Source organism: Dryobates pubescens, chromosome 27 (assembly GCF_014839835.1).
Source record: "Dryobates pubescens isolate bDryPub1 chromosome 27, bDryPub1.pri, whole genome shotgun sequence".
Lineage (NCBI taxonomy): Eukaryota > Metazoa > Chordata > Aves > Piciformes > Picidae > Dryobates > Dryobates pubescens.
In genome coordinates this window covers 13,314,905-13,331,808 of record NC_071638.1, presented here as the reverse complement: position 1 = coordinate 13,331,808, position 16,904 = coordinate 13,314,905, and the positions used below count along the sequence as shown (strand labels likewise).

The 16,904-nt window shown below is 42.4% G+C and overlaps 1 protein-coding gene across 1 annotated transcript; it reads left to right on the top strand.

Moving 5' to 3' along the window:
* The first annotated feature begins 3,132 nt into the window (after positions 1-3,132).
* Positions 3,133-16,421, top strand: GPR37 (G protein-coupled receptor 37). The gene is made up of 2 exons (XM_054173859.1): positions 3,133-4,935; positions 15,568-16,421. Exons 1-2 carry the CDS (start codon positions 4,231-4,233, stop codon positions 16,384-16,386), a joined length of 1,524 nt encoding a protein of 507 aa, XP_054029834.1. The 5' UTR covers positions 3,133-4,230; the 3' UTR covers positions 16,387-16,421.
* The last annotated feature ends 483 nt before the right edge of the window (positions 16,422-16,904 follow it).

Below are 16,904 nucleotides of genomic sequence, written 5' to 3'. Positions count from 1 at the left end.
ACCAAGCTATGTGGTGTAGTTGCCACACCGGGGCAATGGGAAGCCATCCAGAGGGAAATGATGGGACAATATTTTTATTGGGGCCTACTGCAATAGAACATGCAATAATGATTTTAAATTTTTTATAAATGGTGCATTTAGACAAGATATAAGGAAGGAATTTTTTACAGTGAAAACACTAGCACAGATTGCCCTTAGAGGTGGTAGTTACCCCACCCCTGGAAATATCCAACCAAGGTCAGGTTAGATGGAGCTCTGAACAACCTGATCTAGTTAAAAATGTCCTTGCTTATTGCAGAGAGGTGGACTAGATAGTGTTTAACAGTCCTGTCCAACCCAAACTATTCTCTGACTTTATGACATGCGCGTCACTTCCTCAAAATACCCAAATGCCCCCTTGTCTCAAGGAAAAAAAATAACCAAACCCCAAATAATAAAAACAACCACTTCCTACCCCCCAACAGACAACTCAGAAATTACATGGGTTGCCATAAAAATTCAATTAAGTACTGGAGACCAGAGAAACTGAGAAAATGCAACCTTTAAACACTAACTTCCAACCTTTGTGATACTGTGATACTTTAAGAATCTAACAGGGTAGTAACAGTAAACAGGAGACTACCATAATGGCAATTTAACTGTTTTTAAAGCCAGGAAAAGAGGACGTTCCTAGACTGGCAGAGTCAGGTAATTATGATGAGGTGGAAATACACCTAACTGTACACAAATCTGTGTCTCAATTAAGATGAGAAAACTCTAGGAAATACCATTCCTCTGATACCCTTTGCTGTGTTTTACAAGACAAAAGTCCAGAAGAACAGTTCCATCATACCTATGTAAATACAACCAGTTCCTCCATTACAGGCAGGGTGATTATATGTCTAGGAGCTACAAAATCCAAATTTTTATTTTGCATATGCTGTTCTCTGTCACAGGACACATTCTTAGTGAAAGAGGAATGTGACAAAATGTAAGAAGAGAATAACAATTTCCAAGACTTCTTTTGGGTTAGAAATCAATTTTCTCTGTTATAATGTAGGTGAAATGCTAACACTGGAAAACCCATGCATGACTTGATTCTTATCTCACCATTAAAAGATCAGTGACGTAAACCAAACACTTCTTAACCTTCTTCTTTGTGATCCATATTTCTTGCAGAAGTATGCAGAAGGGCAACATGTCTGCTAATTGCTGTCTGCTCCTTCCATATAAAAGCCAGAAGTAATATTCCTCAGTATCCTTTAAGAACAAGCAATGAATTTATCATATCTGTTCGTAATGCCCCTGGGGACTCTTCAGCAAGAAAGGCACAGTAAATGTAAGCTCATTATCATCATTAACTCCTTTTATATACCAGCTGAGCTCCTAAGAAACAAATGGGAAAAAAAATACAAAGAAAAGAAAAGAGAGGGAAAATAAAACAAAAAAACCCACACAACCGAAAAACCAAAACAACAACGACAAAAAAAAACAACCCAAGTGACACATATTTGCCATTCTCTTTTCTTCGTGGATTTTCTTGGTTTATTGTTTGGTGGGTTTTCTTATTCATGGATACCTTTATTAGATAAAACTTAGTATTCATTAAGAACCCTTAAAATTAGCTTGATCATTTAACTTCATGAGATGACAAATTGCTAAAGAAGATGAAAATGGCTTGACTTATAGTAAGGGACAGACAGCACAGCAGTGCCTATTTTATTCCACTTGTTCTTGTAATATTTCAAATGCCTTAAGGGTCCCACAGTTGCGTCTCACCTACATTTGGGAGCTTTTGTCCAACTTGGGTGTTTTCTGCTTAACCTACATAGCCAGGGAAATGGCACTACACCTACATTTGAATGGGACAGGACTTGGTAGTTTTAGCCACTGAAAGGTCACATTTTTCACTCAAAATAATTTTCTTAGGTCCTCTCTAGACAGTGTGCAAGCAGCGCCCTCAGACAATAAATTATACCACACATGTTGGACATTAATAGCAGATAAATCACCTGAGGAAGGCACTTTTCTCTCTGTTGGCATAAAGATCAGCCTACTGAGTACCTTCACAGAAAGCCTACCTTTCTGCCAAACAGTGAACTGTATTTTTATAATAAACAATAATCAACAATTCATACAAAATGATCTGTTCAATTCTACAGCTTGATTCAGTCTCATTGAGAAGAAGTGGTAGCAATCTTGTCTTGATTTCATTTTTATTTTTTATTGTATGGATGCAGAGTGCATTTTGTATTACTGTGAAGTTACACCGTTTTCTTTGATGATCATTTATACAATGAAAGACAGGGCTCCAACCAGCAAGCACATCCCACATACTTGACATCTCAAGGCTTTCAAATCTGACCCACAAGAAAAGAGATTACAAAACAATGAGATTAATAGTACTGATTTCAGTCTCTAAAATGGGGAGCTCCAGTAGTTTTCACTACATTTCTGATCTTTACTTCAAATGGGTTAAGTTAGGGGAGTGGAAGGATCCTTTGCAATACAGTTTATGGGAAAAGTTTAAAACTTGTAAAACTCTTAGAGTAAGTGACACTAAACTCCTGAAAGTGGAAAGAAGGGCGACAGAAGGTCCTTAAGACTCCCTATAGTGAAATACATATTGTATGCAACACTGGTAACCTCAGTAAGGAGCTGAATTAAATAAAAAAAACAGAAAAATAAGGAGAAAGAGACGTGGAGCTTATCTGACTTTGCAAAGGCATAAAACCAAACCACACAAAAATGTTCAAAACAGGAAAGAAACATAGACACTACAGAGGCTGCTGAGCTCCGAGGATGCTTTCAGCACCATCTCCTTAGACGGCACCCTTGTGCTTCATTTTGCGCTTCATATGGGTACATCCCTTTCTTCCCTTGACTGTGCCGTTCCTCCGACCCAGCAAGGTGCCCTCACAGAGAGGCAGAATTCTCTTCTTTCACCCAGACGCCGACAGTTTCCCTTATAGCCTCTCACCCTCTATTCCCATCGCCTAGGATTCCTGCCGCGGTGAGACTTCCCGTACGGGAGAAAGGCGCTCCTCTCGCCTGTCGTTCCCCCGGGCCCCGCGGCCACCTGCGAACCGAGACAGCATACAGACACTTAAGACCCGGGCGCCGGGAGTAGAGCTGGGTGAACCTGCAGAGGAGCCCGGGAACGGCTCCAGCACCAGGAAAGGGGCTTCTGCCGGCGCATCCTCACACGGACAGGCTGCGGCAGAGAAAGACGCGGGGGGCGATGGCAGAGCTGACCTAGCTTTTGCACCCCTTTCTCGCCGACCGGTTCCCTGGCGAGCTGCAGCCAGGTCTCAGCCGGGCGACGAATCGGCCCCGCAGCGCCGCCGGGCGGCGCTTGCGCACTGTGGCCGCCGCTCTCGCCGGCCTTTACGGCTCACCTCCAGGAGACGCGGCGTAGTCGAGCCGCGCCGTGCTGGCCTGAGCAGAACTGGAACCGCGGGGACCTGGCAGCAGGAGCGGAACCCGCCGCAGACCCGCCTGCCCTGGCGGCCGCTGCTGCCGCCCCGCCTTTCCCGCTGCCCGAGCGGTTCAGAGAGGCAGTAGATCCTAGGGATCGGTCCCGCGGCTCCGCCCGCCGGGCGCCGGTAGCAACTTTGCCGTCCCGGTTGTTCTCGCCTCTCTCCGATGCAGTGTGATCGCTTAGATGGTGCGGTGATTAATCCTGACAAGAGTTTTGCAAAGCCTTTAAAAGCCCAAAGATGTGCGCAGCAACCTGTTTTCTACCAGGCTGCTGGAGAGAAGGAATTGCAATTTCCCGGAAAGGGGAGTGTTTTCCATAGGGGACCTTTCCTCACCAATAAAGCCATCAACAACCCGAAGCGACGGGAGGATGTAAATGGACAGTAAGAGGCCGGTGCGACTGCTGGCAGGAGGCAGCGGTCCCGGGAAAGGGCGGAGCGCCAGAGGGGAGTCCTCCTGGCGTTGCACTTGCTACATTAACTCGGCGCGGCGGAGACAGCGACACAAGTTTACGGGGCTGCCCCGGGTGGTGGAAAGAAGAGCCTCCCCGACTCTTCGCTCGCTGCGCCCCCAGCGCCAGCCACTTCTCTCGGCGGACGCCGGCGGTAGCGGGAGTCGCGTTCCGGCCTCAGCGACGTCGTGGCTAGCCCCTGCCCGGCGGGGCACGCTATCCCTGGGAGGCAGCCGAGCATGTCTCTCGCTCCCAGCCCCGCTCAGCGGGGCGGCTGCCACCTCTGAAAGGGAGAGAGCGAGCCCCGCCGCCTCTCGGCCATGCAGCCTCTCCGCGCTCCCCTCGCCCTGCTCTGCCAGGTGCTGAGCGCCTGGGCTGCCTGCGCTCTGGCCCCCGCCGCGGCCGCCGCGTTGCCTGCGCTCCCGCAGCGCGCCCGCTCGCTGCCAGCCCCGACGTCCCTCGTCCAGGGCCGGGGAGCAGCCGCGGCTCTCCCCGGGCGTGGAGAACTCTCACACGGGGCTAACGCCGCACCCGGCAGAGCGGCGGGGCCAGGTGGCAGTTGCGCGCCCCACGGGGCGGCGGGGACCAGGCTGCGGCGGGCGCGGAGCAGCGAGCGTGGAGCCGGAGCGGCGGCGGGGAGGGGCACGGCGAATGGCCCCCACTGGCTGCCCCTGAACGGCTCCGCCGGCGGCGAGAGCAGCGCCGGGACCCGCGGCAACGCCACGGGGCGCCGTGCCCGCATCCGCAACCCCTTCTATCCGCTGACCGAGGAGTCGTACGGCGCCTACGCCGTCATGTGCCTCTCCGTGGTGATCTTCGGCATCGGCATCATGGGCAACATGGCAGTGATGTGCATCGTCTGCCACAACTACTACATGCGGAGTATCTCCAACTCACTGCTAGCCAACTTGGCTTTCTGGGACTTCCTCATCGTCTTCTTCTGCCTGCCGCTGGTCATCTTCCAGGAGCTCACCAAGAAGTGGCTCCTAGAAGACTTTTCTTGTAAAATCGTCCCATACATCGAGGTAATGGCGGTGGGTCGGGACACGTGGGCCTCTGCGCAGCACCGCGGGTGGTCGGGACGCGGGCCCTGGGCACCCCGGCCGGCTGTTTGCTGCCGCCGGCTTTAGCTACGGTGCGGGGCCGTCGCTGTCCGTGTCCGTTGCTGCTGGCCTGGTGACGTCCAGGTGCGGTGTGGCCTGGGTTTCCCAGGCATTCTTGGGGGACAGAGTGGGGCCCCGGCCCAGCCTTGCTGTGACAGGTCCTTATGGCTCTATCAGGTCCGGCAGCATCGGGATCCCTGTAGTCTCAGACTAAGCACCTCCTTCCACTTGGCAAGTTCTGTCAAACTTTCCTTGCTTTTCGTGATCCTGAAAGTCGAGGAATCTCCTCAGAATTAGGTTCACATTTTGTGAAGTTTTTGGTTTATGTTTATTTTCCTGAAGTGAATCAGGAAAGCAGATGGATGGGGTGAGTGGGGATAGGCTCTTAAGAAGCTGATCATATAAAAAGGACCATCGATGGGATGGATGGATGTGCTCTTGATTTATACTTAAGTGTTCAAACATCAAATTTATTTTGCTTAAGAAAAAATTCGACCCCAGCTCTATTTAAACCTCAGCTTCATGGCAGTTGTTCAGATGCTCAGACAAAAAAAGAAGTCTTTGTCAAAGAAGTTCTCAGCCAACTTCCTAGAGACCTGCTAGTAGCGTTCACGTTTTCCACTTTGTTAACTGGTACTGAACACTGAGGCTTGCTGATGGAGTGGTAGCTCTTAATTCTGACTGGATCTGCTGTATTTCCAAAACAACGATGTTCAACATTTCTTTGTAACTGAAAGCTGAGGCAACAGCTGTTGATTCTCTTGTCCTAAAAAAGGAATATTAGGGGAAAAAAACACAAACCACACAACAAACAAAACCACACCAGTTCCTTTCCCTAAACAAAATCCAACTTGTAATTAATACGTGGTATATCAGCTTTAACAGCGCAGTAGTACACAGAGATACATAAATAACTGTCAACTGATATTCTAAAAGAACTGTCTTTAAAGATGTGTGATGTGTGTAGCCGCGAAATTGCCTGCTTCTTTAATAAGTGATACATTTTATTACTGGTCGTATTGGACAACGGGTGGAGCTGTGCTACACTTAGAGGAACTCGAGGCCAGTGGTATATGTAACAACACTACATTTCAAAAACTGAGTACACTTAATCGATTTGCATTGAAGAAGACATGAAGGAGTAAATATGTGTTTGTAGAGAAACTGATAGCACTAGGAACTTTTAAAGTTTCTGATTTGGGGCTGCTGTGATAATCAGTAAAAAAAATAGTAGTGTTTCAGTTAAAGTGGAACCATTTCCATTAAAATAGCTAGTGTCGTTTAAATGTTTTCAGGACTTTCCTATAGTGACATTTCACACTTCCTAACCTTCCTAACCTTTTTCTAACAAAATGAGAAACGATTCCTTGTAATGCTGATTCTAATTAAAGATTAGTAATTTGTATTATTTGCATGGTTATGCTGTTCTTCAAAATTAGTTCCTTATGCTGTGCAGCTTTAGGGACTAAAGAAGTTGTCAAACAGAGTAGTAGTTTCAGTAGTTTATTGGAAATGTAGTTGCTGAAAACATTCAGCTGCTGCATTCCTCCCTTTATATTTTAATGATACATTACGTTTTCACTTTAAAGTTCTGTCAATGTCTAGAGTTCTTATTCAAATCTTACTCAAGAACTGGCACCAATCTAATTGTGGTGGACCACTAGAGCGTGGTGTCTTAGACTTATTAGTGGGATCTAAAAGTGAAACATTCTTCTTGTCCTTGAGAAAATGTAATTAATTTATATCAAAGGTACAGATCTAAAAAGATGCAGCTTTGGGGTTCTGTGTAGCTTTTGTGTTATATGTTTTTCATTCAGTAATTGTTAAACGTGATACTTGTGTATGTAAATTATGTTCCTCTCCTTGAGAGGAGTAAGTAAAAGGTTGGATTTCCCTCTTGCAAACTGTAGCCATGAGAGGTGGATACTGAACACCACTCTTCACAGCTTGTGTTGAGCTTGGTGAGGAGGACACTGTTCTGGAAATAAGATTTGACTGGACTGAGAAAGAGAAGAGAGTTACAGTAAAGTTTTGCCACTTATGAATTGTTGTCCAAACCTTTTAGATGTTGTGCAGTGACACTGACATTCTGTCAAGGATTGTTCAGGGCAGTGCGCATCCAACGGCTGAACTTCCCTGTTGCATTTTGCCTGGGCATACTCATTCCCTTCTCACACAATGGGAGAAGGGTGAAGTCATCTTAGCTTCTTGAAAGCAAAGCTGTAGACAGCTATCTTCAGTAGAGGCTTCCAGACCTTCATGGAATACTACAAATAAAAGCATCTTCCTGAAGATGGACAAATTCTAAGTTGTTGTTTGTATTTTTTTAGTATTAGCCCAGCATTTTGTTCTTTTAAGAGTCTCTTTGTTCTATGCCTGGATCTCTTTTTTGTATGGCACTTCTCCTCATATGGTGTTTAGGGAGCTATGTGTTTCACCCAGAGCTGTAGATCCAGAAATATGTCACTTTCAGACATCAAAGACCATTACTGGACTGAGCCCTCTGTCTTTCAGAATTGGGGAACAGGATATGTCTGGTTATTAGAACAAGTGATATGGGATCACAACATTTTAACACAACTCAAGCATGCTTTGTATTGTATTTGAAGGTTTCAACTGAATCCCAGTCAGGAACTTCGAGTATTCTTCATTTTGCCTCTTGTGACCAATTGTTTTTAATTTGTGCTGTTTTATGGATTATGTGCAGAATTTCTGCAAAGCAGCTGTTGCCAGTGATGACACATATGCACACAGTCTGGGGAAGATGTTTTGTGGTATCTTGAAGCATATTTGTAGATGTAAATATTGAGCTTCTAGAAGTGGAAGGTCTCCATAATTTTTAATTAAAGGGCAATTTGCCCATATCTAATAAAGATCTTCTGTGACCAGGTACCTTAAGCAGTCATTTCAGAGGTACTTTCTATCACAGTTCAGTCACTTCTAACCACATTTTTAAACTATGTCATGCCTATGCTTGCATAAGGAATGCTGTGCACATGACTGAGGAAGAAGCTGAGTAAATTAATTCTTCTGTGCTTCTTATTCAGTCTTAAGGTGATGAAAGTAAAATTGCTAGAGAACAAGGCTAGAAGGACAGATGGTTAGTAGAAGTGGGTGAAATTGTCTCCACTTAGAACTTCACTTGACCCTGATGATGACACTCTGTTTTGAAAGCACCGAGAAGGAATTGAGGGAATTAGGACAACCAGGGCAGCTACTCAGTCCATGAGGATGTGTGGAGATGTAGTTATGCATTGCAGTTCTAATCCTCTGTGCAATAGTTCTTAAAATTTGCCACTTTTTTCAGGTGTTTCAGAAGCCTAACTTTAGATATGCATGTCTGAACTGTTTTCCTGTGTGCCATACACTTTTCTCAGTATTGCTTAGAATCAAGGGATGCAGAGTAAATGACAGTATAAAGAAAAATAACTTTGGCTACTTCCTGTTTCACAAGTTGCACCAATGTAAAACCCATTTCTTTTTGTTTAAGCAAAAAGTTTGTTCCCCTACTTACAGATTTATGTTAAGGCTTAATAGAAAGAAGTGTGGATGTAGACAAAATCTGTAGTTTTACTGTGCTTCAAAATATTTCATGTATTTCACAGGTCTTACCTACAACAGTTCTGTGAAATTGTGTTTTTACTTTTAATGCCAGAAGCTGATAGCGAAGTAAGTTGTTTAAGGCCCAGAGCAGCTTGCTTAAGATGGCAAATGGATTGTGTCAACTAGGACTAGAAACTGTCTTTTGGATTTTAAAAGGAAGCTTGCTTGAGTTGTGTGCAGTTTGCTCTTGGAGGCTATACTAGAAACTTGGTGAGCTTGAGGGGGGCGCTGTTTGAGGTAGGCATAACTTTCTATGTCAGCAGATTGAGACAAGCTGCTTACCGTGGAGTAGTTTTGAAATTGGGGAACAGTCTAGAAGGAGGGCTTGCAGAAGCTCATTTACCGTCCTGTGCAGTCCAGCACAGAGCAACAATTTGCTGAGGCCAGTGATGTTAATCAACCCTGTGCTCAGTGCTAATAAACATGACTCTGTCTTTCTCTTACCCCCAACAAAGATGAGATAAATAAAGTTTGTGTTGTCCTGGTCTGGACCATAGCATGAATATGCGACTCTAGAGCAGGCTGACAGTGAAAGCCTCCAAAATACGATGCCCAGTCTCTGCATGTGCTTTTTGTCAATCAATATGTGGCATCAATCCCGTTCCTGGTGAGTAACCCAGCAAGAATCACAGTAAGCATTCTTGGTAGAAAGCATAAGGATTGATTTGGCCTGGAATGCTAATTACTCTTTCCCTGGCACTCACCCTCCAAAGCAATTTGAGGTGAGGCTTTTCTGTCTTTTACTTGGTAGAGACAGGTGAGGGGCACAAAGAACTGTTGCTCTGACTGTTCCACAGCTGTCAGAAGAACTCCTTATATTAAGTTTCAATTTTGGGAAGCAAATACATTTTTATGGGCATTTATAAAAGCTGTGCATTATGTGTCTTCCAAGTTTTTCATTGTGCAGCATCTTTATGTCTCTTCTTTGACTCTACTCTTCTGAACCTCCAGTAAGTCCTCTGGGTTGTAGAAAAAGATCCTTAGAAAGGTTTGCAGTTTCAAGGTTTCATACTGAGAGTTTTCAAGGGCAGTGGCTACCTATGTCTTTTGCTGGACAGAATATCTTCAGCACTTACCATGCAATAAGTAATTGTTTCAAACAGAAGTGTTAATATATCTCTGCCCCCTAACAGTATGATGCTAGTAGCTGTCATGTTGGGTATTCTTTCAGTCTTTCTTTCCTATGCAAACCCTGTCTTTTGGGGTATATAAATTGTCCATAAAACTTTACTTTTGATTTAAACTTTGCATGTGGCATTTCAGCATGGAAATGAACTTGTGTCAGGCTAGGTTTAAAGTTGAGTCAGTAACATTTAAGTTACATATGTGTGGAGAGAAAAAGGCAGCATTTGCTATCCTGGAGCTGCTCTCATTACTGGGATGTCCCTTCTCCGTATGACAGGAATTTCCTGCAAAGGGGGAAGAGGCAAAATTTTAGCAGGAGTTCCATGTTGCTGATATTTAGAATTAGTGCAGTAGTCCCTTGTGTAACATGATGAGAGTTTGATCCTCTGAAGAATGGCAGTAATTTATTTCTTTATATTAAAACAAACAAACAAAATGCAAAACAAACCAGAAAAACCCTAATCAAACAAAAACCCAAACCAAACCCATACTTAAATTTACTGCTTTCTAGTCCTCTGGGTAAGTGTATGATGTACTAATGAGTATTTCCAGTGCGCTGATGGTCCGGTTGGCTTTCTCTTCCCAAAGAATTCAAAAGCAGGTCTTGGAAGTGATTCTGAACATCATTACTCTTTAGATAGATGGAATGACAAAAACACATGAAGGCCATGTGCTGTAAATCTCTCTATATGAATGCTGATAGTACTGCAAACAAAATGATTGCATTATAACCATTGTTCCATGTGTGTAAGACATCTCTGTGACAGCAGTTTCCAAAATTACCACCTTGTCTTTTGGGTAATTAAGGTGGCATAGATTTTTATCCAGAATGCTTAAGCTAAAGCTAATTGCAAATGTCAGAGAGGTAACCTGGCCCCAGTACTCCTTAGATACTGAATTACTTCCACCACACCACAGTAGTATTTTAGCTGAGTTACCCTTACTTATCTTAAAGTATAAAGCCATTAATGCTTAGTCATACTTCATGTAAGAAACATGGAGATACTGTACTTATTTATTTTTATTCTTTTGTAGTGATGGCTGTTGTTTTTTGGAGGGTTCATTGTGTTTATTGGTTTTGATTTTTTATTAATTGAAAGGACAGAAACCAGAAATCTAAATAAGCAATTAAATACTTGTTTGCAATGGGATGACCCTTTATTCTGTAGCACTCCAATCTTACTACTGGACTCTGTAGTGTAGGTATAGATGAGCACAAAAGAAGCACTGCAGTTTACACTAACTTTGTTTATTTATCTTAGGCAAAACTGACAAGTCTGCAAGAGCCACCATAGCATGTTGCTTTAACATGCTCTAAAGCTGAGAAGTTTGTGGTTATAGAATGGTCATAATAAGATGATGGACTCTAATGACTTAGAGGAAAGAAAATTAGCCATTTATATGATATAACAAGAATTAATACACAGAGTCTACAGGGTGTCAATGAGAGTTCAGAGATGGCTTGGCTAGTCATCAACCTTTTCAGCTTTCCTATTACAACATGAAAATTTTTTGAATACCCAGTCTGCCTTGTAACCAAAGAAGGAAGAGTGTCATGTAGTTAAGAAACTGTCATCAACATAAAATTTATTTTGTCTGAGAAAATTCATTTTCAGTTGGTGGAAGCAGCCACTTCTTATAACTCCTTTATTTTATCTTTTCCCAGATATACTCAATCTACATTGTTTTCTCTCAGTTCTCCATTGGAAGGCATGCTCAACGACATGATACCTGAGATGATTAATGGTCCCTTTCATTTCCAGCCTCGAGTTGCTCATGGACGGTTGATTCCCATTCTGTTATATCAGTGTCCTTCAGCTTAAGTGACTTTTGCATCTCAAGATGGAATTATTTGTAGGTAGCAGCAATATTTCATCTTGGTCTTCATCTTACTGGACTGAGTGACCCAGCCTCTTTTATATTCACTTGCAGAATTTGGTCTTCATTGACCTTTTCACCCAAGTCACCTTTTCTGATCTCATTTCTCACTTTGTTTTTCATTATCTTTATCTAGTCAAGCAGATACTAGAGAGAATTCAGACTCTTACTTCCACTAGCATTGCTCACTGTACTACACCTGCACTGCTTCTCTCTGGTCAGCCAGAGGCTTGTCAGCTAGAGGCTGGAGCCAAAAGCTATGGAACCACAGCCAGGAGAATAAGTAGGGCAGGCCAAAGAGGGCCTGGGAACATTTTGGTAATTGTTAAAGTTCATTAAAGGGGAATGGGTATGTTGGAGGGACTGAGAGGAAAACTGATGCAATTAAGATGAGTCTTTCACGAGTGTAGTGTATTTCTCTTTGGCCTCAGTTCCCCAAATGAGCTTTGACGGAGATGACTAACAGCTGGTGAGCTAATGACCAAAGATTTATGCAGTGACTCAAAGGCACATCACAGTGCTTGCTGACATCACTGTCAATGCTTTTAAAGGAACAACAGTATTAAGAGACACTCTTCTAGCAATAATGTCTTCTTTTGTGTGTGTATGCTGTAGCTGCTAATCTCTTCAACAGCTGTTCTCTGCCCAAATAATGTAGGCACATCCTCAAAGCAGAGGTCGCTTCTTTTCTGATATGTGGTAGTAAGAGAAAGATATAAACTAGTGTCAAATATCTAGACTCAAGGAGAATCTTCATAGGGACCATATGGAAATAAATCGGACAACTACGTGATGATCAGAAACTACTGAGCCTGACTCGCCCTTGCCTTGCCTCATTTCCTGCCAGATTGGAATTATGACTGCAGCAGCATAGCAGGATAGCAGAAACTCGGCTGCTAAAACAAGAAGAGCGCCATTAAACTCCATGCAGCTTCACACCACTTTAAGATCTGTTAATTTACCTACTCACCATCAAATGACTTACCTTAATTCTGTGATTATTTCAGGGAAATATAACAGATTAAAAAAGAAACTTCCCTGGCTTTCATCCATGTTTCCAGTTTAACCCTGATTATTAGTATGACTGGTATGAATGAACACCCTTAAACTGAAATCGTGTGAACATGCAGAAATGCATGTCTCAATTCTTACCCATGTAGGTTGTGAGTGGCACCTCTTGTTTTTGCTGGCTGTTACTCATAGTCCGCAGTGTGGGGTAAGTAATCTGACCCTTAAATTGCTATACTGCTTTTAAACCAGTCAGCTGGAGGGAATCCCAGTTTATCTGCTTGAGAGTGTTTGGTTTTGCACTCTTTTCCATGGCATCACTAACTCTATTAATCTACAGAATATAGGAAAAGATGGCCTGCTCAAGAGAAACAATACCTTTGTGTAGCTCGTTTCATCTGTAAATTCATGGGAGAGCTTTCAAAGCTGACTTCCACTGTTCTTGGTTATTTCCTCTTGCTCTATTTCACTGTCTTAAACCTCCAAGTTGCTGGTCAATTAATGTGACAGGAACCCCGTAGGTTATGTTTGTTCATGGTAGGCATGTCTTCTTTCATTAGTCCAGCCTTAACAGCTGCAGAGTTTTAATGTCTTAGCTACTGTATAACAGCCTGTTTGCAATGAATGCTAAAGCAATAAAGGCGTGTGCATTGGGGGCGGGGGAGAGGCTCATGTTAGAGCTGAAAGGGGAAATGTTAGTGTGCAAACCTGAAGATTTTCTTCTGTTCTACTGATTTTTCTTTCAATCTCTGTTCTCCCATAATTGTAGAGAGCCAACCTTTTGTTACTCATGTAGGTGTTCTGGCTAAAGGTTTTGCTATCACCCTAAGGAATTTGAAGACTGCACACACATTTAAATGTTTTGGAAACAAAGTCACTAGTCTTGAATTTAAAAATCTGACTCTCAGAATTGCTACTTGAAAATTAATTAGCTAAGGTTATCACTGTTCATTAAGATTTCCCTGCAACTGTGGTTTTTCTTTAGTTGTTTATAATTTTTTGCTATGTTTACCAAGCTTTCCTTGAATCTGATCAGACAGTTTAACTTCTTAAATCAATAGGTTTGCCTATTAAAAATGTTTGCAGTACTGCTTTGCCATCATTAAATATTCCTGCAAGTTAATAAGTAAGAGATTGCATGTTACTCATTCCATCTTTTAGGAAGATGCTTCAAAGAATTCTACAACTAAGCCAGTTCCTGACAGTTTTAATCCCAAGTGCTTAATATTTTGCAGTGCTTTTAGTAATCTACTGTGGCCATTAAATATTGAAGGACAAAATTAATGATACATTTATATAATAGTGCATAATTTAACTATTTATCTTTGCAGAACATTTAGCAAAATATATTTCCAAATTGTTGTAGAATATTTTTTTAAATATCTATATGACATTTAAATATATCATTGCACATTGAATTTGGCTAAGCAAAATTACAGTGAACTGCCTCATTTTACCCTAGATTTCCCACTGAAGTGTACAGACGTGGTTTTTTTCATGAGAAAAGTTGGCATTCTTTACATTTATTAGGCATATTATTTAAGTTTATTTTCTTTTGCATCAAAAGATTTTCAGCATAACACAAGCATGCAAACCCAAGAAAATAAATGAATTAGAATGCAACAGGACACCTAATCTTTCTCCAATTGAAGTTAATGGGAGTTCTGCTTTGAATTTGAACTGAAGTTGAATTTATTGGAAATAGGATTAGGCCAAAATGTATATAATCATCTTGCAAATGTCTTTTTAATTATAAACAGGATAAAATTATAGAAAATTGTGTTTCATGACAGTACAAGATTTCTGTTCATGCATAGAATGATGGTTATTAAAGCTAGAGAACATAGGCATTGCTCTATACTTGCTCACTCCTTACAGTATATAACTGAGAGCTCTGTCCCAACCCAAATATCTTTAAATCACTCAAATAACAGAACTTCTGCCACTTCTGGCCTGCAGTGCACTCTACCACAAGATGTTTCCTGTGAAATTAAGCCTAGATTTTCCTGTGATTTTTTTTTTTTTTCAAAAATGAGTGTTGAAAATAAGTTTTTAAAGTCTAACTATTATAGGCAAAGTTGGTTTTGCACAGGCTCTGCAAGTCTGAAGATTTCAGATACAATCTCTTTAAAGTCGCAGTATGGGATGATATGTGCCTGCATCCCATCAAGATTTCATTTTAAAGCCTGAGTCTACAAAATTGATTGTTGCACCCCACTCCATTCAGTAGATGCCTAATCCACAGGGTTCTTAAGTTATGTTTTGATATTTTGAGCCTGTGTGTGCTTGAGGAACATGTCATACAGGCATAAGTTATACTTCTACTGAAGGAAGACTCTTCCATCTCTGTGATGGAACTGATTTCTCAGAAAAATACTCCCTAGAAAAATGGAGGGAGAAAGGGAGTTTACATATTGATCAGTTCTTCGGTTGTTTTTCCAGTCAGTGTTGCACAAATACTTGCCTGGGCCTCTGGGAGCAGATGATGTCAAGATGAAATAAATATTTGTAGGCAGAAAAACAGACTTACACTTTAGGTATGCATGCAGCAAATACTGGAAGCTAAGTTCTTTCTGTGATGCTTCTGATGCTGCTCAGGACAGTGGTGCTTAACTGCCTCCTATACTGACACACCTAAACTAGCTTCTCCTTTGCCTTTGACAGTCAAGGGGCTAGACTTGATTGGCATTTCAGACTACAAATTGAACTCCCTTTGAACAGGGAAAGCTTAAGGGCAAAACCTTTCATCCAGAGTACAACAAATTAATTTCCTCTTCGACCTGAGTGAGTTTAGGCCTCCACCACCAAGGAGACTACCATCAACAGAGGACCAGGGAACTTTTGAAGGAGATGAAGTTTTCCCACTCTCCACTAAGTAATGGTCTGTACCCCCCATAGATGTCACCTGTATTAATTTGCATTCCCTCTTCTCCTTCCCAGGTAGCCTCTCTTGGAGTCACCACATTCACACTGTGCGCCCTCTGCATCGACCGATTTCGTGCCGCCACCAACGTGCAGATGTATTATGAGATGATCGAAAACTGCACCTCAACGACAGCCAAGCTGGCTGTCATCTGGGTGGGTGCACTGCTGCTGGCCCTGCCGGAGGTTGTGCTGCGCCAGCTGGCAAAGGAGGACCCCGAGTACAGTGGCAGCCCACCAGGGGAGCGGTGTGTGGTGAAGATATCCACCACGCTGCCTGACACCATCTATGTGCTAGCTCTCACTTATGATGGAGCAAGACTCTGGTGGTACTTTGGCTGCTATTTTTGTTTGCCTACCCTTTTCACTATTACCTGCTCCCTGGTAACAGCAAGGAAAATCAGGAGGGCAGAAAAGGCTTGCACAAGAGGGAACAAGAGACAAATTCAACTGGAAAGTCAGATGAACTGCACAGTGGTGGCGCTGACCATTTTATATGGGTTTTGCATCATTCCTGAAAACATTTGCAATATTGTGACTGCCTACATGTCCACAGGGGTCTCTCGGCAGACTATGGACCTCCTCCATCTCATTAGTCAGTTCCTTTTGTTCTTTAAGTCTTGCGTTACCCCAGTTCTCCTTTTCTGTCTCTGTAAACCTTTCAGCCGGGCCTTTATGGAGTGTTGCTGTTGCTGCTGTGATGAATGCATCCAGAAGTCTTCAACAGTGACAAGTGATGACAATGACAATGAGTACACCACAGAACTGGAGCTTTCTCCTTTCAGTACTATCCGCCGCGAAATGTCCACTTTTGCCTCCGTGGGGACTCACTGTTGATTGACTTTGGGGCTTTTTTTCCTGTATCTTTTTTCTTGTAGCCATTTTCTTTCTTCTTTTTTTTCTTTTTTTTTAATTCCTATTTTCCTTCTTGAAACAAAATGCCAGGAAAAAAAAATTACTACTGAAACAACTCTGGAAACCAATCAGCATATTAACAGTCAGGCTTTGGAAAGTAATTTGTTTGGTTATTAAAATGGAAGAAAGAAAGAAGAAGAGGCAGCACTCAAATCATGTTGTATGGTGCTAGGATTTTACTGTCTGAGGAGGAGAATTCATATCAATCCACTTTTATTTAATTCTGTAGTATTTTTTTGATAATCACTGTAAAATTATGATATAGATGTGGGGTTTGGAAGATGTTTCATATAAAACGTGGAAAGTATTTGACTAGTTTTAATCCAATTGCTGTGCATTATTGTGAGAGGACTTGGGACTTCATCAAATTTATAAAGTAGCATAAAAAGAAATGAAGTTTTATTCTTTCACTTCATTGTCAATCTGCATTTAACTAAGAC